Below are 27862 nucleotides of genomic sequence, written 5' to 3'. Positions count from 1 at the left end.
TCTAGAAAGAGAGACAGAAATAAAATTTGCTATGATACACCAACTGGTCATGTTAAGGGAACAGAAAAATGCCTGCCTCACCTGTAAGTTAGAGGCCTCCTGGAGCTCACTGTGAAGGAGGTATAGGGATCAACTGGTGAGGCAGGAGGGAAGGCAGTGGGGAGCAGTGCACACCTGTGGAAAAGCATGAGCAGAGGTGTGGGCAAGCAAGATGCAACCAGGGCACTGCTAGCAATGATCTGACAGGTAGTATGGCAGTTGAGAGTGGCCCTTGTGGCAGGCTGAGCTGGGGATTGAATTTTAGACCCACACATACCAGCTAAGTGGCTTAGAGCAAATGATGTAACCTTTCTGAGATTCAGTTTCCTCATCTGTAAAATGAGGATGGTCACATCTGCCTCGCAGAATAAATTGTGAAGACTAGAGATCATGTGTCTACCAAAGTATTTAGCACAATCCGTATCCCACAGTGGGTACATGGTGGAAGTCTGTTATTATATACTCAGAGACAGAAGTGATAAGGACTTTAACAATACTTTGTTTACACAGAGGTAGGCTGGGTCATCAGAGTGGCCTCTGCGAGGTCACTCCTCACAGAGACCACTAGGCTCAGAAACTCATAGAACAACCACTTCAGTGAAGATGTTGACGTTCCTAGATTTATCCTAATGTTCCATTTATGTTGACTACATGTTTGACTTTTATTTCTAAGTAGTCATTTTTATTTGCATACTTATTTGCAGCATCAAAAGTTTTCTACAAATTTGATTCTCCTAGATACAGAGGCGTAGAATTGAAATTTGAGACTTCCTATGTCAGTTGCCTCCTTTCCGCATTCTATTTTGTGTGTGTGTGTGTGTGTGTGTGTGTGTGTGTGTGTGTATTTAAACTTCTGGTTTCTCAGTAAGGAAAGGAGATCTGTTTGACCCAAAATTCTGATGTACATCAGAATTGTTCTCTTGGCAAGTGTACAAAAATCCAATTAGTTTCCAAAGGACAAATTGTCTTTGGGGACTCAAATGATCTAAAATTCGTGACCGAGTCTGGAAGAAAATAGTACTCTAGGATTTTTTGAACGCCAGCAATGTACATTTTGAACCACGTGAAACTAGTTCTCATATAAATTCTGTTTACTTCTCTAGCTTATATTTGTGGGGGTTAATTTGCTTATTTTGACACACTAAGCATTCCTAAGAGAAAAGTATAAGACAATCTTTGGGTGTGTTTGTTAAAGTCCACAAAAACTATGATAATCAACAATAACATTTGCTCAATCTCTTGGATTGTTATAGGGGTTTGCCAACTTGTTAATAAGATGGAGGAGAATACTGGCAAGGTTAAGCCTTTCAACCGAAATGACGAACAGTTTCTGGAAGCTTTTGTCATCTTTTGTGGCTTGGGGATCCAGAACACGCAGATGTATGAAGCAGTGGAGAGAGCCATGGCCAAGCAAATGGTCACATTGGAGGTGGGTGGAGTTTAGGGACCTCTCACTCCAGCCAGCCAGACATTTAGCTTTAACCTTTCCCTCATAATCACTCATGGTGTGTGTGTGTTCAGTCATTATGTCCTCACCAAAATTTTGTGATTCAGATGATGAGATCCTTATTATCCTCAACTAAAGAGTGAAAGAAACTAAGACTCAGAATATTTAAGAAACTTGTCAAATGTCATATAACCAAACCACAACTCAGGATGTTTATCCCTTTAGGCCTTTGCTTTTTCTGTAGAAAGCAATATTGACTTTAATAATCATTGACACAGATAACTACTGCCACTTATCTGTCCCTTTCCCATTGCCTGAGCCTCCCCATCTTTCCGTGAGAACAGTTGTGAAAAAAATTAAAAACAAACAAACAAACAAACAAACAACAACAACAAAAAACAGAAACCCCAGGCACTCTTAAGAGAATTAGAAGTGAGGAAAAGAAAGAATAAAATCAACAAAAAGCATGAAGAGTTTTAACTCCTGGAATCATCTGAGAAACTATTTCAAACTACAAATTTATATACCCTACTTCTGAAAGTTCTGATTCAGCAAGTCTTGGGTAGAAGCTCGGAATCTGTATGACCACCAAGCTCCCGCAAGTGACTGAAGGTGCAGGTAGCGAGTGAAGAAATCACTGGCTCCCAGGGACCGACCGAGGAATGCTCTTTCTCACAAAGGACCGTCCAACTCCAACAGAGTCAGTCCTTTCTATATATGTTTCACGAACTGCCTTGAAATTATTCAATTGATGTAACATGGAGATTTCTTATCTAGTTGAAATTAGAGAAAATCAGTGTTTGGGATATAATAACATTTCCTTCAATCTCTCTTAAGTACATAACTAACCTAAAGAGCTAGAGGGACATATGTTATATAAAATTTACCAGATGGTACCCTTTACTTTCTATGCCAAATATATTATACTAATAGGTTTGCTATAGTATTATATAAAAGACGTTCAATTATAAACCAGTGGAAATCTGTTTCAAGTATATATGTACACATATACACACAAGTATATATTTCAAATATAGTTTCAATTAGGTACATGTACACATGTACATATGTGTACAAATAGCTTTAAATATACATATACACATATATACATATATCTGTGTATGTGTTTATATATTTTATATATAATATTTAATCTAATTTTTTTCAGTTCCATGGTTTCTCACTGAAAAATTGAATCTAAGCTATCAATTAGAAGTTATTTCTTTTTTTTTAATGTTTTATTATGGAAAATTTCAAATATATACAGAAGTAGAGAGAACAGCTTAATAAACCCTCACGTCCTCATGATCCATTCAGTAATTATCAACTCATGGCCATTATCACTCCATCCATTCCCCGCTTACTCCTCTGCACTTCCCTTCCCCTCCCATTGGCTTAGTTTGAAGCAATCCCACACTTTGTATTACTTTGTTCAAAATCTCTGAATATTTTCCTGATTGAGACTTACTTCTATCTTTGTAGCTCTCCTTCAGTTAATTATATGGATAGTTAGGCTTTTACCTAGTATAAAAAGTTTTTTGTTTCAGGTCATATGTGAAGTCATTTCTATGATCACAGATACAACTTTGAAAAAAATGGTCCTTTCTTTATGAGGCCATTGGACAAAAGCCAAGGGCACAAATCCCTCAGGTCTTCAAAAGATAGTGAATTATTTTGACTTGGAAATTGTGATCATTCTAATAACAATAAAACAATGATGACAATAAAAATAACTAAATTTATCAAATGTTTCAAGTGTATTCTAATGCTTGTATGTATTAAAACAGTTAATCCTTATGCCCCATGTGTAAGATGTTATTTTTATCTTTTGTGTGTGATAATTTTTTTTTAACTTAGAATGTATTGTGTCATTTCTTTATTCATGTATCCATGTTGTACTGCACTTGTTAATATTAGTCTAATTCATGGTCACAGTCTTACCTTTTCTTGGGGAACTACCACTATGGTCTCAGTAGCAACAGGTTATAGCCATGACCCATCAATTTCACATGTACAGGAGAGAGCAGTTGTGAGTTTCTTGAGGTTTCCTAGTGATTAATGGTTCAAATGGCAAAAAAGATGCAATGTAGTGCAGTATTGTAACAGTTCTAAATCATAAGATGGTACAAATATGTATCATTTGGCTTTAAATTTTTCATTACTTAAAATTTTAAAGACTGGTTGAAGAAACACTGGTTTGGGTTGCTGAATTACTTTACTCACCATTTAAAGTCTGAAAATGAGCTACCTTTTCATCGATGATTTTTAAGCTTTTGGGTTTTTTTTTGTAAATCTGTGTAGTCTCTGTCAAAAATGAACTTTGATAAAATATGCTTTCAAAGCACAATAGGTATTTTAAATACAACCACTACTTTGGTTTAAAAGAATGTTTAAAAAAATCCCTTTGCAGTTTGAGTAGCCCTTGCATAAAATGCTTGAGACCAGAAGTGTTTTGTATTTTGCATTTTTTTTTCAGATTTTTGAAATATGTGCATTATACTTAACGGTTGAGCAGTCCAAATCCAAAAATCTCAAACTCAAAAATGTTTCAAAATCCAAAACTCTGAGCAGCAGCATGACACTCAAAAGGAAATGCTCACTAGAGCATTTTGGATTTCAGATTTTTAGGTTTGGGATGCTCAACCTGTACTTAGAAATGATGACTTTTGACAATGGAAATTCAGTTAATAAGCCTGATTTTTTAACTCTACTAAGTAATGGAACATGTATAGGTTAGGAATTGAAAGCTGGGTCCTAAGTCTCCTTGTCCTCTCACTAGGTGTGAGCTTACAGCCAAATCATGAGACTCTCTGAGCCTCAGTGTCCTCAACTGTCAAGGGATGGCTTTACAGGCCAGCACTACTCTCTTCTCAGCTCTTGAATTGCAGAAGTGTAAAGGGATCCTTAAATCTGTATGACTATGTCCCAGGCATCCAGTTTTTCTGTGTGAATTCTAGAATGGTTACAGGCCTCATCTGAGAGCCACTTCTAGACTACTTTTTTTCCAAATATTAACATCAAAATGTCAGATTATGCAAAGATTTTCCCTTTAATTCTGTACACAAGCAAAAATAACTAAAGGTCAATATTGTCTTAAAAAAAAACAAAACAAAATAAATTTTCTGCCAAGTTTGAGCCAAAAGTTATTTCTAGGCTGGCTTATAAATAATGTGTTTGTTATAGCAATAATGTCAGAATGGAAGTTGCAAGAGTTTTCTTTAAACGTAGGGAGTATAACTTTTTGTTTTCCAAAACAAGCAATGGAATCTAAATCTGGGTTTTTCACTGTTGAAGAAAGCAGCAAACAAGATTTGGCATTCTGAGGATTCTAATTATCTCTCCAAGAAGATTTAGCAGATTTCCAAGCTTGAAGTTCTAGTCTACATTTGGTAGTTCTCTCCTGTGTAACCTGGACTTCTTTTCCTACCCTGTAGGTTCTGTCGTATCATGCTTCCGCAGCAGAGGAAGAAACAAGAGAGCTACAGTCGTTAGCGGTAATTCTTTTTCTTTTTAAAAATTGCTAATTTCAGACACCTAATTTAACCAAATTTGGTAAATATTTAGATAGATACTCAAAAAAATCTTTAATTAACTCTGCTTTCTTGCAGGGATACAAAGTCACTGATAATACAAAGCAAAAGTCATTAAATAACTTATACTGATTGTGTAATACAGTGTATGATTCTGATATTGTTTTCCAGTAATTGTTATAATCATTACATCTTTTTGGAGCCAAAATTAATTTTACTTTTCTTTTAGTTCCTGGGGAAATGGGGACCATGAGGTGGTTTTTTGGCTAGGGTAATAACAAAACAATTTATAGTTTGTTACTGATACCTGCTCTGTATTATCAAGAATTGAGAGTGATTTTAACTTCTGACCATATGGCTTATAAAATGCTGTTTGAAATTGGGGTCAAATAAGGTCAGTTCCTGAATTCTCTGCATTATTTAGCACACAATGAGAGAAAAGCACATGGATATGTAAGTAGATGTATGTTGTAGGTCTTGGTTTGGAATGGCTTGGTCGAGATTAATGAAAATTTGAGGCACTTTAACACTTTACAACCAAGGTTGTCATCCTGTGTTTAAATGTATTTGTGATGACATAGGTTAAGGGCCATGTGAGATGTGACAAGAGTTATGTAAGGAATGGGAAAAGTGTGAACAGATCATCGAGATTCTCTTTCTGTCATCCTCATCATAGTTTGCCACATGCTAAACGCTTTGTGCCCTTACGTCCATCTTCTCATGTAAACTGCACAACTGTGTTCTCATGTAAACTTCAAAACTATGTTATGAAAGCCACACTGAAGCCTGGAGAAGCCCAGTGACTTGCTCAAGTTCACTGCCATGCAGTGGAAGAATGAGGATACAAGTTCACCATCCAGAGCTTGTGCACAGAGCACTGTGCTGAGAGAGGAAAGAAGATCTAAATATTTTGACCTTGGTAATTCAAAGAATGATGATGACATTAATTCATTAAAGTGGAAATATTAAGATGAATATTAAGAATCACATGATTCAGTCATCACCCTTCATAGCTGCTCCTCCACTCTCTTTTACACAAAACATTGTAATTTTCGAATAGTCTGTATCCATTTCTTCCACCATTTACTTTTACCTTTTGCAGTTTCACTTCTCTGAAACTACAGGTTTGATTTAGGACAAGATAAGTTTGAGGTGCTGGTTGAACAACCAAGTGAACATCTTCAGCAATCAGAAAAGGCAGGACTCGAGTGATGACGGGGTGGTGTTTAGAACTAGAGGTGGAGATTTGGGAGTTAACATCCCATGGTAGTGAAATCATAGGGGTGCATCAACTGGGAGAAAGTGCAGAGAGGTAGGGAAAGACTAAGAAGAGAAGTCCTGTGAATATAGGCTTAGATGGAAGGAACAGGAAAAGAAAACAGCTAAGAAGGTAGAGAAGTGGTAGTTAAACAAGGCGGAAGATTTAAGATAGTGCAGTGGCACAGAGGGCAAAATAAAGCAGTTTCAAAAAGGGAGGAGATCTCATCAGTGGTAAGAAGGTTGAGAAATACGAGGATTGTGAAAAAACTGCTGTGAATTCGTTGATTAAGTGACTATTGAGAAAGCAGTTTCAGGGAAGTGAAACTGCAAAAGGTAAAAGTAAATAGTGGAATAAATGAATATAGACTATTCAAAAATTATAATGTTTTGTGTAAAAGAGATTGGAGGAGCAGCTATGAAGGGTGTTGCCTGAATCATGTGAAGTTTTTTATTGTTTGGTTAGGTTTTGAATGTGTGAGCAGACATTGCTCACAAGCAAGAGAGGCAGAATGTTCTTAGACAAAGGCCAAGGCACAAGAGTCAGTGTGAGACTGACAATGCAAGACAGTGAAGACCTAAGGACCTTGAAGAGGCCTAGGCATGAAAGAGCAACATTTCTTTTGCCCAAACAAGAGGATACAGATAATAATAATAGCTACATTTGTTGAGCACTTCCTGTATACCGAGCATGTTTTAACTTCTTTTTGTGAGTCAACTAAGTTTACTGAATCCACAACCTACATGGTCAGTATTGTTAGCAGTTTCTAAGAGGGAATTTGTGGCTTAGAGAGTTTCGATTGTGCTTCTTAGGATCTCATTAGGTTGTAAGGAGGGAATGCTGCCAGTACTAAATCCAGGCAGTCTGGATCCAGAGCCCACACAAGATTGCACAGCACAGGAGAGAGAGTAAGTTAGACAGGAACAAAGTAAATTGAGGACTTGTAAACATTCTCAGTTAAATCCATGAGTAAGAAACTGAGTCATTTGCCAGTGAAACTGAGTTAACTGCCAAGAAAAACAATTCTAGGAACTTTAGATACTAATTTTACCTGAAAGGTTAAGGTCCTTTTTGGGTTAACCTCATATGGAATTGTCTGTATTTATTTTGCGTGTTGATGACAGTGTTTGAAGTAATGAGCCGTTTTTCAATTATTTACAAAGCTTGACAGGTGTAAAGTATTATTCACCTCAGGCTCAACTGGCCCATTAGTCTATTCTTCCTAGAAGAACGTAGTTTTCAAGCAATATGTTTGGTGATTTGGAAATTATCTACATACTGAAGTGCCTGCAGGCACTGTAGGGTAATTTCTAAAATGAAGGTGAGGGTTACACTCTACCATTATATGTGTTGTTCTAGGTGAAAAAAAAAAAAAAGCAAGTAATTTCTAAAAATTATATTCAAGTTTGTTTTTCACTTTGAAAATAGTAGTCTTTCAGAAAAATCTGAAAATTATTTTCTCAATGATGTTTATAATTTTAGCAAGAGAAAAATACTTCAGAATAACTGAAAATTGCTATATTGCAGTATTGTTCAAAACCAGCTGTTGTTGCATTTAGAAAATAGATTTCTGGCAGCTGCATTGATAAATTTAGGGTTACATAGCTTGTAGGTCAAGTAATTCACTTAAATTGGTTGAAATTCAGCAATTGATTTCAGTTCTAGTTTTCTGTCAACCAAATAAAAATTCCTGTATAGCCCCTAGCTACACAGGTGTTTGTATCATCCAGCAATCACCAAAATTGCTGTCATTTGTCTGATTATCTCAATTTAAAACCTAAAATAAATGGAAAATCTATCAAATATTTTCTTAACTTTTATTTTAACAAGTTTATTCTTAAGAGAATTAAATCTACTAAATGTTTATACCTGTATCCACATAAAGTTCTCCAGTTCTAACAAAGTAATTAGTGGATAGGAAATTCAGAATCCTTATTTTTTCTACTTCTGTTGCTTGAGTGTTTTATCCCATTATAAATCTAACCTTCTCTTGGTTTAAAATTGGGTGTAGCATAAATTAGGCATTAAACTGAACATTTTGCCATATACCTTTTAATGATCCTTAGTTGCAAGTTACTGAGATAATAATAAAAGGACCCCAGTTAACCTATTATGGTATTAGAAAGTTAATTAATTATCAGAATATAAGTGTTTATTTATTATCTGAACAACTAGGAAGTAAATATTTGATTCATTGATTGACTGACAGCCTTTTTTGCCTTCTGTAGGAGATCGGTCAGGGTGACGGGAAAAACTGTAGAAAGATGCAAACCTTCTTGGAAGGCTGGGAGGTTTTATAAAAGCTTCAGAAAAGGATTTGGCTGAAGGCAACCAGATTCTCTTATCTGGTGCCTAAAAGCTTAGGTTAGATAAAAAGGGGTTAAGGGCGATGATGTCAATTACCCACAGGTGTATTGACTCAAGGCCTTTGTCATTAAATCTGTACTAAATAAATGCCCGCAGCACCAGCTTGTCAGGGCTGTGGCTGCTACAACTCTTTCTGTGGGTGACCTGGTCCCCTGGCCCACTCTTCCATTGGATATCTGTGTCAGAGTGCATTTTCTCATCCGTCGCTCTGTCAGGGTCTGTGGGTCAGACCCAGCAGCCTTCCTTTCTTGTTAGAACAGTAAAATATATATATTAGGGTTTGCTTTTATAAAATAGCTTCTCATTTTTGTCACGGAGTCAGTGCTGATTCAGTTCAGTCCTTATAGCTTAGCTGACCATTTAGGCACTATTTCTTGGGCCAGAATTTTCCTCATCTTGACCTTAACCTTTCAGAGCCAAAAACTTCACGTGACCCTGTCTTGATCAGGTGTCTGTGTGATTGCTGCAGGTGACAGCAGTAAGAGCCAGAGACAGGTACCTGGCCCAAATCTCTGATGCCTAACACTTGATCAGTGTTACGGCACTGATCAAGTTCCTTATGTCAAGATGACCATCATATTCCTTCACTTTCTGAAAACTCTGCATGGATGGCCAGATTATAAATGGAAAAATTTTGAGCAGATAATTTAACAAAGAAGTGTTGGCCCTACTATCTTGATAACCACTATCACTGAACTGTAATTACCTATGGCATCCAGTAAGGCAGTGGTCCCCAACCTTTTTGGCACCAGGGACTGATTTTGTGGAAGACGGTTTTTCCAGGGGTTGGTGGAGGGGTGGGGAATGGAGACATAGTGGGTATGGGAATAGTTTTGGGATGAAACTGTTTCACCTCAGATTATCAGGCATTAGATTCTCATAAAGAGCATGCAACCAAGATATCCCTCACATGTGCAGTTCTCACGCTCCTATGAGAATCTCATGCTGTCGCTGATCTGACAGGAGGCGGAGCTCAGGCAGTAATTCTCACTCCCACTGCTCACCACGTCCTGCTATGTGGCCTGGTTCCCAGCCAGCAACGGTCGGGTACCAGTCCACAACTCAGTGATTGGGAAGCCCTGAAGTAAGACATCATCTTCCTCAAACAGTCCTAGAAATCCTCTGCAACAATACTTTGGACTTTCTGTACACCATCAATTGAGACATTGATTTTTGTAGACATATGTAACATTAACTGGGCTACATGTCTTTCACATTGGCAAGACTTACTAGATTTTCTGTTTGATTCTTCCTGCCTTCATGTGACAAGCTAATCTTGTCTGTTTTGATTTGATTTTACTAGTGGGTTACTTCCAATGATAGGCTTAGCTCCAAAGTAAGGGCACCGTTCTTGAGCTTCTTCTGTGCTAACTATTGTGTATAGTTCTAAATACCATAGTTTTAGTATGTTTTTTTATTCGGAACTCAGTAACCAAGATGGTAATCAGATCTGTGTATATTATTCCCAATTGCAATCATAAATTTATTCTAAAGTTTTTCTTACAAACGTATGCATATTATATCAGAATCTTAGCATTATTACATGCTTTCTATATGATTTTGAAAAACTATAAGCACATTATAAAGCTTTTTATAGTTGGTGCCTCTTTCTTATTGAGATTTAAAGGGATTCACTTATATAATGTTAGAAAAAAAGGAAAAATCATATAGCATGTTGATGCTGTTATTAAAGAAAATATGCTAGTCCAGTCCCACTATGCCTGATTCACCTCTTTACTGTCTGCAAGATTTACTGAGTTTCATACTTACTCCCTTTTTAAAAGTAGTTTTCTTTCTTATCTGTCTTTGGATTCACTTCCCTCTTGGAAAAAGATAAATTCTAAAAGCCTTATAAACTAATTGTGTGGTTTCTTTTTTAAAAACAACCCTTTTGTGCATGTGGAAAGTGGAGAAGAGAGATAATAAATAGTCTTCCATAAGGTGTAATGTGGTGGCTGTCGTGATGCCTGTCAAGGTGGCTTTATTCAGAGACCTGGAATTCAACTGTTCTCCATTAAGAAGCATCCTGTGAGGGTAGGGGTGGTGGTCAGGGCTGATAAGAAGAGCTTAAAACACCTGGCAGAAGATGTCTCCTTGCAGCTACTGATATAACCCATCAAATATCTAATACAAATAATTTCTTTAAAAAATGGATTATTGAGATTGAAACCTTTTTTCCTGTTAACTGTTTATATTGAATAAATACCAAGGAGCAATATAACAAAATGCCTTTATACAACACTAAGGCTAATTGGAAGAATTTTATGAAAGACCAAGTTCTGTCACTGCCCTTCTTTTCACACTTACTTTAATAAATAACTTGCTGAATAAAGAGCCTTTTCTTTTCTTAGCAGTTGGCTATTAGGAATTGTTTCCAGTTTCTGTAATTTTTTTTGGCTCTTAAGATTTCACGCTTCAGACCTAAGGCAAGCAGAAGGCCTTTGATAGCAATATGACCCTTTTTTGTACAAAGATTACACAACTGAGCAAATTGCATAGCCATGTAGCCACATGTCTTTATTTTCTGCTGAAGTTACCAGAGACTTTACTGTAGCCTAAATATAGACCTTTCTCATGAGGCAGCCACTAGAAATTAGAAATGTAATAATTTTTAAATGATCATTATATTTACTTTACCCAAGTACATTATTTTCTACAAACACATGCTTTATGGGCTTCAAGGAGACCATACATTTTATCAATGTATTATTTTCTATAAAGTTTCTTCTCTATTGAAGAAACAAAAAGGCGCTCTCTATACTTGTGTAAAAGGGACACAAGTATGTCCCTTTTGTTGTGTGAATAGCCATTATAATGATAAAAAGTTGAACAAAAGAAGGGCTGTCATTTGTCTTAAGTGAGGCGTTGATAAGCTCAAAAGCTCAGGAAAGATTCTCTTTAATGAAAAGAGTAAAATGTGGACTCACATTCTCTATCATTGTGTTGTTAAGGATCACTTGGGCAAACTACTAACATACTTCCTTTTGTTATTCCACTTAAAAAATATGTATTTCATTTATGTATCTATCTTTCCCTTCAGGCTGTTAGTTCTTGGTGATAATAATAATAGCTATCATTTAGTGATTGCTTTACATGAACTTGGTTTATGTGTTTTGTAGAATTATTGAATCAATGAATGAATCAACGAATGGATTCTGGAAAACCCAGACTTTTAGAGATCCTATAATCTAGCATGAAGGAAAAAGAAACACAGATCAAGCTCCTTCAATACATTTAATAAGATTTTGCTTTATTTTCCCTTAAAGTGATTTAGAAACTAGAAATAATTCGAGAGTTTATTATATATGTAAAACAGCCTACAAACGGGTGATAGAGCCAGCCATGTTGAGGGACACTTAGGTAATGTTTTCATTGTCAGCTTTCATATTTGTGACTGTAGCAAGATGGAGAGCATTGTGTGCTAGAGAAAGAGAGATACCTAGGTTCAAATTCCAGGTATGTGATGTCAGGCAAATATGTGACTTATTTGTGCTTCAGTTTCTTTCTCTGTAAAATGAGGATAATAAAAGAATTTACCTCACAGAATCAGAGCATATGTACCAATAACTGGAGTTCCTGGTACATATGCTCCATTAAGTATTAGTTTTTGTTCATAGTGGCAATAGGTGGGGGAGGGGATGTCAATTTGCAATATCTAGTAGCAATACCATTGAAATCTTTATGTTCCTATGATGTTCCAAGCCTTTTTGCACTAGCCATTCCAATAATAAGCACTCAAAAAATTATACGCTCATTTTTTTGGCCAGGTGTGGTGGCTCCCGCCTATAATCCCAACACTTTGGGAGGCCAAGGTGAACAGATGACTTGAGCTCAGGAGTGTGAGACCAGCCTGGCCAACATGGTGAAACCCCTTCTCTACTGAAAATACAAAAATTAGCCAGCGTGGTGTCACGCACCTGTAGTCCCAGCTACTCGGGACGCTGAGGCAGGAGAATCACTTGAACTCTGAAGGTGGAGGTTGCAGTGAGCCAAGATCGTGCCACTGCACTCCAGCCTGGATGACAGAGTGAGACTCCATCTCAAGAAAAAAGAAAAAAAGAAATTATACACTCATGTTTAAATTAGCTTAAGTTGAATTAGGTAGGTGGAAAGCTTACTGGAGGAAAATGTGTCATATTTTGTAAGCACAAAATAGTGTAAACCTTTTATTCAGAGTGTATAACCAATTCTCTACTTATGGAAAACAATCTGGAATTCACCATTTTCAGTAACTTCCGACAAAAGCAACTAAAAATTGGAAAACTGTTTGGTCACTGCTTTCTCATCCTGGGTTTCCAGTGTTGTTGGAAGTGAGAGAATCAAATCTTAATGATTATTAAGACAAGCTGTAACTGATTTTTAAAAATTACAGCAGTGGAGTATTTGTTGTGTAGAAGAAAGAAGAAACTCAATTATCATTAAAATTTTTCAAAAGGAAATAAATTGAATAACTGAACTTTAAGAGAAAAAGGCATGTACCACAATATAATTGTTTCTGTCACAGTATAGTTCATTACTAATATGAATATTTATACTATAGCTCTATGCCAAATGAAATTTATATGAAATATTTCTGCATAATATGGAGAACTGATTAGGTACTAGATGATTTAAAGACCCATTTATTTATTCATTCAATATTTAACTCCTATTCTATGCAGGCATTATATTAGGTGCTCCAAATATAACAATGAATAAAAAGTCATATATAAGATAATTATGCAATTTATATAATTACAATTAGGAAAAAGAGGTAGGACTGTAAAGTATAAAGCATTGTGAAATTACATAGAAACATATTCTAGAGTGAATGGTCTGAGATACATGTCATTATCCAGATCTTTTCAAATGTCTCAATTCCATTTCTTGGTGCTCCACTCCTTCCTAATCAGTGCTTTAATTTTCACATAGGAGACATGGCAAGTCTGTGATTTCAACCTACACTGTAATTCACCAACCTGTAGAATAAGACTACACTTGGGTTTTGTCTACATCATTGCTACAAGAAATAGGCTGTTTTAGGAAAGCCATAAAAATTCCCTAGTTTTCAGACCATTATTTGAGCCAAAAATTTAAAGTCCAGAGCCCTTCATTTTCTTTCTTTAATCTCTCCGACACAGCAAGAAGCAGCCAACCCACTTACAGTTTCTGCCCATCACTCTGTAATATGGCAGTCACCACTGGGTCCACAAAAAGGCATTTTGTTCTAAAGTGTTCACTTAAAATGACTGTTAACTACCATTTACTATCAATAACCTATCCCTAATGCAGTGGTTCTCAAATTTCAGCATTCATCAGAATCACCTGGAAGGTTTTTATAACACAGATTGCTGAGTCCAACTGCCAGGGTTTCTGATTCAGTAGGTCTGTGTTGGGGCCCAAGAATTTGCGTTTTTAACAAGTTCCCAGATGCTGATGCTGCTGGTCCAGGAACTTAACTTGAGAGCCACTGCTCTAATGGAAACAGGTCCCCCTCTGCCTTCAAACTCGTCAGGTCAAGTATCCAAACCCCAATTTCTATCCTTGAGAGTCTGTTGCCTACACATGCTTTTGTTGCAAAATAGAGCACCAACAGGGTTCCGTTGCAGGTAGTAGGAACTACTGTAGCTATTTTAAGCAGAAAAGAATTTAACTAAGTACTTTCAAATCATTGGAAAGGGTAGATAAGTCATCCCAGGAATAAGTCCTAGAACAAAATTGCGGATCTGGCTTACTATGGAAACTTCTACGTTCATAGGCCAGAGTCAGAAAGCTGCTAGCAGAACTGCAAGCTGCCGGACTGTAGTATTCCCTCTAGAGTCACGTCCCCCCAAAATAATAATGAGTTTCCCGTGTGTCATTGCATTTGTTTGAAATTCACGTCTCACTCAAGTTTACCTCATTGCCAAAACCAAATCTATCTGGAACCCTAGTTGCAAGGGAGTCAAGGAAATGTATTTTTGTTAGCTGTCTAGCCTCTTCAGAAGATGAAGACTCACTAGAAAAAGGTTGAAACAGATGTTGATGGAGCCTTGCTATCACAAGGACTAGTGAATGTTTCCCTGATGCAGCTGAGACACAAAAAAAATTTAATAATTAGCTATGTGAAAACATGGGAATATTCATTCTAGGCAGAGAAGAAACAAAGAGACCTGGAAGACAGCCTTCTTCTTCTCTCTTGTAAGACAGAGATTATTAATTAACCTTAAAAATAGATGGCAAATATATACACACCTCCCCCATCCCTGAAAAAAAAAAAAGATGACAATTTCAGAAAAGTCAGTTTTTAAAATTTAGAACATTATTGCAATAACAAGAGAGGCTACCACATATTGAGTCTAACCCTCCACTACTTCAACCCAGTAGAGGCTAGGGTCCTCTGTTTAAGCCAGGAGCTGTGAAATATCACTCCTTCTACCTGTGGGGAAGCAGGACCAAAGTGACGTGTATGAAATTGAGCATGAAAAATACAACATAGTCATAACTGCCAAGGTGCACCCATCCATGTACCTTAAATGCTGAGAAAATCAGAGATGGAGTTTAGGCCCTGTACAGGAAAGTCACTGGCAAGATCTAGATGCCACTCACAGTATGGCATTTGGTTCCAAAGTGAGGAAGCAGTAAGAGGTGCTTGAGCCCTGTGGATGCAGAGATAAATGTGTTAACATCTCAGAAAATGTTAAACCTTAGAGATAGTCTACTCCAACTTCCTTCTTTTACACATTCAAAAAAGCAGGCAGAGAGGTTGAACATCTTGTTCAGGGTGACAAAGTGAGTGAAACATCTGGACTAGCACCACCAATAGCAGACATTCCTTTTTATCACTTGCTTCACTTTGCTTTTAAGTTTCTGTTTGTGGTCGTCATCTCATGCTGAAATGTAAATATGGTAGCTGATCTAGCATTTTGTCAGCTGGACATCAGTTTACTCTTTAGCTCCTTATCAGTCAGATGGTATTTAGAACAATTAGTTTGAAGATCACTGCAAAATTAAAATATTTTTATAACTCTGACTACTGCTTTAACTCAAGACATTCCTGCACTTAAAGATTAACTCTCGTTCCACTGTTAGTGGCTCTTCATGTCCAGAGTTGAATTTTTTTTTTTATTTTTAATTTTTGCAAGAATGGTGAAAAAAGGGCCATGGTATTAGAAAAGGATCATAAAAAGGTGACTTATGATATAATTCTTTTACAGAGTCACTAGAGGCCAACTAGTTTCTTTATTAGTTTGAGTGGCAGATACAATTAAAGAACCCAGAAGAATACATATACCATCAAATTGTCAGAATGAATCTTTAATCCAATGAGCTTTGTTTTTTTATTTTTTTGCATTCCATATTTGGTTAATTTGACATTAAAACCATAGTCCTGTAAGAGCTTGACCATATTTGAATTAAACACTAATATCTAAACTGTTTTGTCCAAGGATTTAGACACTGTGTTCTCATATAAATAAGCAATATTGGGTGGTATTAGGTGGTATCACAGTTCCAGTTGTTTTGAACAACCATAAAAATACATATATATATTTATATTTATAATACCTTATTGTTTTACAGAATCTTTAAAATATGTTCTTTCTGTTAGGCTTCAAAACCATAATGCAATAGTAAAATCCCCTGAAGAAAATCAAACTCAGAAATCTCATTTTCTAATTCTAATGAATAAAACAGTCACTAAAACAAGAAACTGTGAAAATCTGGAACTGTATATACATCCTATGCCAGAAATACCACATCCTTTATTCCCTGCTATTAGTAAATGTATTTTCTGCTATTAGTAAAATGTATAATATTTTATCCTACAACATGATAAGTAAAAATAATAGGTAATTATGTTTTACTTAAAAATCACCTTTATCCCAAGCCTTTCTAAGTTCAACAGAAAGTTGAATTTTCTTGTGATGGTCAAAGAAGCATAGTACAAGAGCTTGAAAGGATTTCTGACTTCTCATGGCTTGTTAATAATCGATCCCAGAATTCTGAACCTGTATATCACTGACCACAAGGCTCTTATGGAAGATGTTTGCATGTCCCCACTGGGTCAGCTCAGAATGTTTGAGTTGTAGTGTGGTGTGACCAAACAAGCAAAAGAAAAGATTCTTTTATCTTAGTAGAGAGAGATTAGGAATTACAGTAGATAATGGAAAGAGGCACAAGCTGTGCTGGCTTCTATCCTGTAGCTTTTAGAATGTTCTTTGTGGAAGGAAAGAAAGAAAACTTCCTGCTGTAAGAATAATGATGCCCTAAGGAAAAAAACATCTGTTCTCCTGTCCATTGCACTGTATTTTAAGGAAAGCAACTGTTATCTGCTTTGAGTTAAAAGGTGGGCTTGTTCCCACCTCCACACTTCCCAAACTTGAGTTACTGCTCCATCTCTGATGTTGGAGGCTGATATAAACAACTAAGCCCTTTATCTAAACATTTTAAATCCTTCTCTCTTCCCTTATTTCGGCCCACACATTAGCCTATGGAATTGACTTAACAGAATGCGTATTTTCTGGTTAGTTTTGGACTTGGGAAAAAATACTTAGTTTGAATGAAGAGGGTGACATTCATGGAAAGTTTAAACAAGTCTGGTATATGTAAGTGAAATCTGAAGTCCAGAATAAAAAGGAGAATGTGCAAGTGCCTTCAGATTTGTAGGGAAATCTACTTTAGATTGCTCCGTAAGATTTTATTATTTTGACCTTTTGACTTCCCAAAAGCCAAGTAGTTCTCTCTCAGACACTGATAGGAAACCTAAGGGGTTTGAGAACCTGGCTGAAATTTCTTAATTTTTCTTCCCTCTACTTCAAACCACGTAAAGGCCTCTGTTGGTCCAGTTAATCTCAGCCTGATCTAATTAAAACAGTTAACAAAGTGCTGACAGGGTAAATGGTCCAAGGGCGGAGGAGCGGGGGTTCCTTTAAATTCCCATCCCACAGGGCCCAGCAAGACATCTAGGAGAGGAGCCTGTGCGCTCTGCTCAGTCAGAGGGAGCCAGGGCTCCTTGGTCCAAATGAATGTTTTTTAATAGGCACCCAGGTGATTCTTATGATCAGGCTTGTGTGAGGCAAGTGTGGTGGGAGACAAATTCTGCTAGTGTGAGCCCAGGATAGCCTTCCTGGACTGGAGGACTGGCCTCCTTGTTCCTTAACTAGCTGGGCTGCCACGGGCAAGAAAATTAACCTCTTTGTGCTTAAGTTCCTGTACTTGAAAAATGGAGCTAGAGTGTCCACTTCATAAGGTTGTTCCGAGAACTAACCATACAATCCTTAGAACATTATCATTACCCTTCTTACCAGTTGATTTGCAGCCCAGAGCACTGGGATGATTCCAGAATATTTACTCAATAAATTATAAATTTCTTTAGAGTGAATAAGACTGGGGAGGTATAAAGGAGCCAAATCACTAGAGTTCTTAGTGCTGCTCACCCTTCTAGGTACAGTCTAAGGGTGACAACTCCCTTTTCTCCACTTAGCCTACCTTGAACCATATTAGTTACTCTTATGTGGTTCAGTTTTAAAAATGCAGGGAGTGGAGTTGCCACTGTACAAAAAGGTTTCTAGTGTCTTTCCTTAAAAAGAAAAAAAAAAAAGCCACAATATACTATTTCTCTGCAGCAAAACTAGAAAACTTTATGAATCACTACTGCTTTAATTAACAGCATTATTTTTTTCCTTTTCTCCTTACCTAAGGCTGCTGTGGTGCCATCTGCCCAGACCCTTAAAATTACTGACTTTAGCTTCAGTGACTTTGAGCTGTCTGATCTGGAAACAGCACTGTGTACAATTAGGATGTTTACTGACCTCAACCTTGTGCAGAACTTCCAGATGAAACATGAGGTAGGAATGCAGCGACATCCTTTGGAAAAGTCTATGTGTGTGTGTGTATGTAAGACAGAGAATTGATTTTGAATGCAAATATGGAATAGGGATTTTTACATTTTAGTGATCAATATACTGTCACTTAATATATACCCGAGACTTTTAATGAAAAATTATCATTATCAAAAACACATTTAATGGGCTTCTAGTGTGTATCAAGTAACAGGGTGAAGACTAAGGGAGAGTGTTCCTAAAAATGGGAGCGGGATGTGCAAAGGCATGACCAGAGAGATTGGGGGGTGGGGGCCAGGAGTACTGTTGAGGGAGTAAGAATGGCAAGAGAAGCAATGGAAGAAAGTGAGAAGCAAATCATACAGAACTTTGTAAGCCATGCAGATGAATTTGGATTTTACCCTGAAAACAATGGTGAGTCACAGGAATTTTATGCAGAGAAGTAGCATGATCTCATTGCAGTGGTTATAACAATAGTGTACAGGGAAGGACCAAAGCAGAGTGAACTCCTTTGAAAATGAAGGAGGAAATAAAGAGGACTGATGTGAGGCCACGCTTTTAGTTGGAACAGGGTCACCCATATGGTGAAGACAAAAACTGATTTTCGCCTCTGTTGCTTACCTTATTCACTTCTCAGAGAATAGCAAAACTTAAATAAATATCTTCTAATATCAGTTTGAAGATACCAGGGAATTCTGTTGTTTCATAATGGCTATGTATTATAATATATAACACCAAAGAATAAGAGGCAGCAGAAAAGACTATTTGAAAAAAAGAATTCAGTAATCTTGCCTTTAAAGATTACTTTTTCTCATCAGTTGAATGTCTAATCTCCTTGTACAGATTTCCTATCTGAAAATTTAAATATCTTGAAGGCCTCCACTATTTGGCACTGTATTAATTCATACAACGAAAATTTGTTAACATATACTGTATACCCAGGACTGTGCCAGGTGCACAGTTCAGTGATGAATTGTCCCTGCTCTCAAAGGCCTCACAGAAATGAAAACTAAGAGTGAATATAGCTAAGATTAATACATTGTCATTTATGGTAATACTGGAGGCCCAAATCTGGTTCTTCCTGAATTTAACCAAAGTTTATGTTACTCTTTCTTAGGTGAAAATAAAGAACAGTTGTCCATAGACTCTTACCTAATAATACTTTTGTTAGAGTGTGTTGATTAAGGGATGTCATGTCGTTTAACTATTTCAACAAGTTCTCTAGAAAGGCTGTTGCTGGGGTTACTGTTATCCCCATTTTACAAATGAAGAAATTGAGACACCATGGTAGAGTAGAAAGATCATGGATTTTTGAGTCATAGCTCTGCTACTGGTTAGCTCTTTTTTCCTTGGGCAATTAATCACTCATATTCTCAGTTTCCTCATCTCTTATTAGGGGTAATGGTATTATTCTCCCCACGAGAGTTTTGTGAGAATTATACATGCATCTGTGATTATCTATTTGTATGCATGTGTATATGTGTACTTATCTATAATATTCTGTTTAACAAACAGGTATAGAGTCCATGTCAGTTATCCCATTCTTAGGCCAAGTTTGACTGGTTATATCACTCATCGAATTTCTCAACAGTAGGTCATAAGGCTCATTTTTTAAAGCCATATCTATTGATGAGATGAAGATCTCATTTGGAGCCAGAAGTTCTATGTGAATCTCAGTTCTGCTTCTTGCTAGTTACAGGATTTTATAAACCTATATAGTGTCTCAAATCCCTTTCCATTCCTGAGTACTCCCATTCTTGAAACTAATAATGATTCTGTTGAAAGGACTTGGCCAGAACAGAAGAATGTGATTCTTGTACTTTTAAACAAAATTCATATAAGTTGATTTATTTCTTCATTGGCCTTTAGATAGCATTTGAGGGTTGGGTAATGAAGATAATCACTTAAAGTTTCTGTAGAAATCTTTATTCTTACCACTTGCTGGGTTTTTATCTATGAGGAAAATATTTCCTTTTAATGTCTGATTCATCATCCTACCTTTTCTGGTTGAATAACTATTATTCTAATTCTTGCCAACAACAACTTGAACATTGCAATCATTCTGGCTGGCCTTCCTTCCTTAATGCCTCTTCTGTTTTGTTTCTTTCATATATTATTGTCAGTGTAATTTTAGGATGATGAAATTAAAATGTTAATGCTAGAGAGGATGTTAAAATCATGAAGCTGTTGTGACTAAAAATATTTCATATTGAAAGACAGATCTTCATGTTCTCTGCATGGCTTCTAAATCTTTAGTTATTCTATAATGATTGTAACCATTGCCTCTTGCTGATCTCCGAAACAGATTCTTCATTCTACTCGAGCAAATCTGCATGCTTTGTGCTTATTTTCACTTTCCATCTTTTACATCTAATCCTCCCTGAATAATGTCTGTTCCACTCTCTGCCACAACAAACATTTCTCTTCTGCAGAGCCTGACTCAAGAATATCTGTTTGTAAGAGAACTCTAGACTTGACTTCATGCTGCTTCAATTGCTATTTGGCAGTGTATAAACTTGCTCTCAATTTTATGTTTATTTATTTGTTTCCTTTATATATGCAATTTTGTTATTTTCACTACTGATTGAGTTTCTTGAAGCAGGAGCTAAGCTGTTTTCTGTTTCTTCTTTTTCTCTGGTGGCATCTTGAGTTCACCACTCGGGAAACCTTCCATAATTGTTGGAGACTGATTCAACGCATTGAACATGCTCTCTAGAGTCATCCAAACTGCAAATAACTACTCAGTAGTCCTGTACAAAATACTGTCTTACAAATTTTAATGGTGTCTAGCATATCCAATGAGAATTCACCAGATATGACCATAATTTTCTTGTATGCTGTTGGGAACATCCTGGTAACAGAATCTAAAACTACTTAAATATAGGTACTACTTTGTCCATTGGGTTATCCAATTCTATTAGGTCTGTCCTAATAAAAGGAAAACAGAGGAGTCCATTAGGAATTATGTTTCATAGAGTCATTTTGGTCATCGTTTCACAATATGTGGTATTATGTATTTAAGTATATCTGTACATTTATGATTAGTAAAAAGATATAGCCAAAGATTAAATTTCTGTTTTTTCCTGTTTATTTTTTTTTGCTGCTTTAATTAATCACCAGTAATTTTCTGCAACATATTTTCTAAACATATCAAAGAGAGTTTATAGATCTTACTTAAAAGTCTCTCAGTAAGATTAATCTCCCAGTAAGATTAATCCATCACCTTCCTGACAGACTCTGTTCAGAAATGAAAAAATGGTGAAAGAAGTTGCAGTGTGCTTGGGGTGAACACATTCAATCTTAGGCATACAGAAATCTTCCGCTTGAAATATGGTAACTCAGTGGGTAAAAAGGTTAGGAGACATTAGGTTCTTTGTTATCAGAATTTCCTGTAAACTGAGCAATAGAACAGGAATAAAATGACCTGAAAAGAAAAGGGAGGATATGGAAGCACTGATTTTCCAAGTCTTTTATAAGCAGTTTCTACCAACAATGAAAAAACCTTGTTTTTGACCTACTTCTGCAGCTAATCGTATTGTGTTGAATTTTGTCAAAGCAACATTCTTTTCCCTGGTACTTTTTCCATTTCCCAGGGCAATGTTTGAAGCAACTCCGGTGATATATATAGGGAGAATCACATATTTATTTTACAAATCCCCAAAAGTATAGTAAATCACTCAGATTTGAAGAGAGGCAGATTCTGATGCTAACACAAACCATGTTTAGGGCCCATGAGTCTCTGGGGATTTTATTTAATACACCACTTAGAAGTTAAATTAAACCCAACTCTTGAGACTTGCTGAAGTCTACCCTCCCCCCGGCCATCTTTTAAAGTATTTTTTATATGGACCCCAGGGCTTTATTTGGCACATATTATTTTTTAAAAAATTACTTCTTTGTAACCAAACAGTAACTACCTGAATAAGTATAATTTAAAAGGACAAAGAACTAATGATGGCATTGTCTTGTAGCTACAATTTGTCCTTGGACATGTACTAGATACCTTGTTACTAGTCCACCCCCAGGTCCTTGCACTAAATACCTTCACAGATATACAACATGAGAGCATGGGAAGAACTTGAGAGTGGCTGCTTTTATGGCTGTCTGATGGTGAATTCATACCTATGAGACTCTTTGGACTCTCCTAGTTGATGACACAGGGACATGGCACATGGACACATGGACCATATATATATATATATATATATATATATATATATATATAACCTAGTCAGTGCCCTATCCTGCCAAAAATACCTTTCTTAGGGATGTCTTGTGTTTTGTATCAATTTAATTAGCATGGTGGTTAACATGGTAGGCTGTGAAGTCAAACTGCTCAAGTTTGAATTTTGGCTCCATCCCTAACTAACAATGTATCCTTCAGCAAGTTACCTCTCTGAGTATCAGTTTTCTTGTCTGTAGGATGATCCAAATCGGAGTATCAGGCTAACTGTGAACGCTTTGTACAGTGCCTGGAACATAGTAAATGTGTGAAGATGTTGGCAATTGTTGTTACTACTTATGTTTTATTCCCTAAAGGTTCTTTGCAGATGGATTTTAAGTGTTAAGAAGAATTATCGGAAGAATGTTGCCTATCATAATTGGAGACATGCCTTTAATACAGCTCAGTGCATGTTTGCTGCTCTAAAAGCAGGCAAAATTCAGGTACTTTTTAGAGCCATTCATATATCTAATGTATTTTGTTGCTTAGTAGTAAAATGTACAGCATGTTCTTTCAAGTTCACTTTGAAGTGCACAGATAATGATTTAAAATAATATTTGCTGCCACTTACATAATAAGTTATATTTTGTTAATTAAAGAGGACTAATTTGGCAAAACTACTTAGTTGCTAATTTTCTTCCATATATAATGTATATGGCATATTAGAAAACCTTTAAAATAACTTCATGTTGCACATACATAGTCTTTGGGCAAATAAATATTTCCTTCTGAGGAAAACACTACCTTATTAAGAAAAAGAATCACCTTTCTCTTGTTCACATTCAACCTGCTCCATAGTAGAATTCCTCAAAAACCACCCAAGTCCTGAACTTGCTTAAGTTAGGGGTCTCTACTGCATTTTCTCTGGAGCACTCAGTAAATTTTTAAAGTACTGTTTCATAGAAAGGATTTTGGTGTCATATACATTGACCAGAGACTGTTTAAAAGGAAGATCAATGCAGAAAACGTTCAAGTAATTCGTTCCTTTCCAGGCCAAATTTTATCCATATCTCTGTCCTTAGATTCTAACTTCAGTGGGAATCGACTAGTTATTCCAGGTAAGTGATTCCAGGCATCCATCATATAACTGTTTTTAATTCAGAGCTTCCCTGCCTTTTTCTTTTTGTAAATAAATTCTTAAAATGTTATTCTGTGTCTACTTTCATAGGGTGCACATTTTAACAGGCTAAATCTAAAAGAAGTGATTGTTGTTAAAGAAGTGAGGTGAAATTAAATACACTAGTAGGATTTTCCTACCTTAGCAAACACGTGTAGGTTGAGTATCCCTTATCTGAAATGGGACAAGAAGTGTTTTAGATTTCAGATTTTTTTCAAACTTTGGAATATTTGCATTATACTTACTGGGTGAACATACCTAATCTGAAAATCCAAAATATTCCAATGAGTATTTCCTTTGAGACTCATTGGTGCTCCAAGACCTTCAGATTTGGAAGCATTTTGGATTTCAGATTAGGGATACTCAACCAGTGTAAGAAATTGTGTAAACTTATTTTGGGGTATGGGAAGGTCATAAGGATTATTGACACTGAAAACTATCCTTGTTCTCTGTGAGGAATAACAAAATGATGATTTTTGTGTTTGTTGTAAAACCTATTTAGAGTACTGAGAGTTCTAGGAAAATATAGCTGATGATAATTTTAAGTTGTATCTTTTTTGCTAATGAAGGGGAACAGTATTAATGATAATACTCATGGCAGATACTAAAAATTAACCTATATTTAGCTTGGGAGTATATTATGTAATTTTTTGAAGCCAAGTTTTCATTTCAAATCATTTTCTTTCTATTGTTTTGCTTGAATTAACATTGTCCGCATTCCTTTAGGACACAGCAACTGATAGCAGAGAGTGAACAGAATCTGTAGGGAATTAAAAGAGAAAAAAACAATTATTTAAAGTTTATTATGATTATTTCACATAATAATTAAGAATTAGCAATACTTACTATAGGTAGACAGATTATTAGTTTATTGAGGCATTTCAGCTTTTCCTGTTGATAAGTGACATTTGTGGTGATCCCATTGTGAATGACAAAGGACAACTGATTCCCTGAAGAAGAGGATTCTAGGGTTAGTCCTTTGTGACTATAGAGAAGTATGTATGTAAAGCACTGAGGGGGGAAAAAAAGATCACTGAAAAGAGGTAATATAATGTTCTTCACCACATTTTATTTGTTCCCTCTTTCCTCCAATGTCTTTGATCATGCAGAACAAGCTGACTGACCTGGAGATACTTGCATTGCTGATTGCTGCACTAAGCCACGATTTAGATCACCGTGGTGTGAATAACTCTTACATACAGCGGTAAGACTTTCCCAGTAAAGCAAGAAAATGTTTTCTTTTAATTATAGGGCTGTATGTTTCTAAGTTAAAGCCACAGCAAATTTGATGGTACAAAATTGCAATTGGTCAAGGTCCCATAACATACTCTGGTTATATTTAAAGGAAATGGATAAAATAATGCAGGTTCAGTATTATGTTTATAATTTTTCAGCCCTGAAGTTCAAAACATATTTATGTTGAGAATCTTATTTCATTAGATAATTACCAAGAGTTTTACTTTAGTTTATGTACATCCAGTTTAACAGCTCCCTTAGAAAACTATTAAAACTAGTTCAGAAAAGGTAACATTTCACCCTGCAGTAGAAAAGATAATATTTGAGAAGTGCTTAGCTCAGCCCTGCATACTTATTAAGTGCTCAGGAGAAGGAGGCTTTTGGTCTTAGTGGAAGCTATATAGCACAGTATTGGAGAACTGGGACTCTGTCTAATTTCTCTATACCATAATGTCCTGATACATGAAATGGAAACAATAGTTGTAAAAGATAATACACATCAATAGCAAGCAGAATACTTGGTACCTATTTAAGTCTTAAATATTAGAAGCAGATGCTAGAGATGTACCATCATCAGATGACTGCTCACTGGCTGAGTTTGAGAGTGAGATACTATCCATTAGGACAAGCATTTCAGGCTCCTTTAAGAGCCATACTTAAGTGACATTTGAGATGACAAATGAGAGGATAAAGGTGACATCACTTTTCATGAAATGTTTGAGCCACTGTGATATTTTTATTTTCTTGTAGGAATTTAGTTGAAAGGTCTACATTTTAAGTGCAAGATCTCTTACTACTGAGCATTTTTTAAGTACACAAGTGATTCAACTAATGGACAGATCTCTCAAGGAAATTCCAGATGTCTGATATCTAGAGGGAATTTCAGAAAGCTCTCTAATCACATTCTCCTTATCTAAATAAATGGAAAACTTCATGTAGAAAGAATTGTAGTGATGTAACAACCATGTCCTCTGCTGACCTTTGATGGGAAAAGATAGCAAGGTCTTGCCTGAGTATCAGAGTCTGGCTGTTTCCTCTTGAAAAATCTCATGTTTTGCAGAACTGACTGAGTGACATGTCCTTTGTCCCTGCGCTTTGTCATGTGATTGCAATCCTGAGCCTCACATAGACACAGAATAATTATGAAAGGGGACACTGCCATGAAAAGACAGATAGTGCAGAGTCAAGCCACATTGTATGCCCCTCCACAGTCAGCACAGCCTAAAGATCAGAATCAGCATGTGCTACACTGAACATAATATTATTAGTATGTGGATTATTAGTGTATGGATCGCTCTAAGATACTATATTGCCCTGCTTTAGAGTGAAAAAAAAACACTCAACTATTTTTTCCTTTGTTTATTTAAAAATAATTACCCCAAAAACATCTGGAGAAACGTCATCTTCTCCAAAAAAAAAAAAAAGAAAAGAAAGAAAATGTCCTGGGAAAAACTCATCGACTGCAGAATCTTGCTTTCACACACACCACAAAGCAGACTTCAACTTAAAAAAAAAAAAAAAAAGTTAAAGCAGTTTCAAAGATTCTTCCTACATCCCTGTGGTTTCAGTAGAGGAAACCAAGAATTTTCCAGGGATTTCTCTTTTTTTCTTTCCTTGCTGGTAAATGAGTGATACTTAAAGTAGAATTTTCTTAGGCAGGGGACTCAGGGGAGTGAGTACCTTAAATATTCCCATGTAAAGTACTATCTTCTAAAAAGGTATACTGTGTCCAGCCCTCATCAGATATTCAAGCTAATATTTAGAGAAAATCAAAATAATAAAACAATGCACAGAGATGAAAGTAATTTATCAAAAAGAGAAAAAATGGTCATGTGGTAGCAAAGTTAGAAACTGAGGTTGTCCTCATTCGTTCTTGAACATCTGTTCAGAAAATTACCCTGAAATTACCTTGAAAGAAGATATTTCTTCAATAGAAAGTTGGCCCTTGAGTCGTCATTTGATTATTTGATGCCTTCTTTGATTAGGAAACTACCATTGTAGAGGAGTTCTACAGGTATGCCAGTGGCATGTATGAGGGAAGAGTTCACTGCTCATGCTTACTTCTCCCACTTGGGTGAATCAAGAAAAGAATGAGGGCCAGGCACGGTGGCTCACACTCGTAATCCCAGCACTTTGGGAGGCCGAGGCAGGTGGATCATGAGGTGAGGAGTTCGAGACCAGCCTGGCCAGTATGGTGAAACCCCGTCTCTACTAAAAATACAAAAAATTAGCCAGGCATGGTGGTGGGTGCCTGTAATCCCAGCTACTCAGAAGGCTGAGGCAGGAGAATTGCTTGAACCCAGGAGGCAGAGGTTGCAGTGAGCTGTGATCTTGCCACAGACTCCAGCCTGGGCAACAGAGCAAGACTCCATCTCAAAAAAAAAAAAAAAAAGAAGAATGATCTCAGACAGATACTGAATTCTTATCTTAAAAATAGGCAGTAATAGGAACAAAATGGCTGAAGTGCAGACAACCACTAGAGAAAACACAATTGTAGCATTTGGGTTGTGTAGAGAAATTACCTGCATTAGGCCTGCATTTAATATAAGAAGACTGTTGTAGATGCATTTATTTAATTAGATTCAAGTTTGGTGTTGATAAAATAATGCAGTGAAATTATGTTATGTTCTAGGCAGATAGATAATGAATAATTATTATACTAGGGCGTTTGCCCTTTGCAAGGCAGAAAGAGAGTAATAGAAGTATAAAATATGATTCTTGCCATTAAGGAATTGTCATAGTCTCATGAAGTAATAGTGATCACTACAAGAACGTTTCTAGTCCTGAGTTATGTAGAGCAGGACTGTAGGTGTTCAGCAGAGAAGACTGGTCAAGTCAGATGTAGT

At 36.4% G+C, this 27862-nt stretch overlaps 1 protein-coding gene across 5 annotated transcripts in view; it reads left to right on the top strand.

Moving 5' to 3' along the window:
- PDE5A (phosphodiesterase 5A) overlaps positions 1–27862 on the top strand; it is a 138473-nt gene that overhangs the window by 88493 nt on the left and 22118 nt on the right. For all 5 annotated transcript variants that reach the window (XM_033215131.1, XM_033215129.1, XM_033215133.1 and 2 more), the window contains exons 10-14: positions 1293–1468; positions 4921–4980; positions 18301–18447; positions 22981–23106; positions 24890–24984. In XM_033215131.1, coding sequence (XP_033071022.1) covers positions 1293–1468; positions 4921–4980; positions 18301–18447; positions 22981–23106; positions 24890–24984 — 604 coding nt within the window. The remainder of the gene's footprint in view (positions 1–1292; positions 1469–4920; positions 4981–18300; positions 18448–22980; positions 23107–24889; positions 24985–27862) is intronic.

This window comes from Trachypithecus francoisi, unplaced genomic scaffold (assembly GCF_009764315.1).
Source record: "Trachypithecus francoisi isolate TF-2019V2 unplaced genomic scaffold, Tfra_2.0 Lachesis_group1, whole genome shotgun sequence".
In the NCBI taxonomy this organism is placed as follows: Eukaryota; Metazoa; Chordata; class Mammalia; order Primates; family Cercopithecidae; genus Trachypithecus; species Trachypithecus francoisi.
This window is presented reverse-complemented; position numbering and strand designations above follow the sequence as displayed.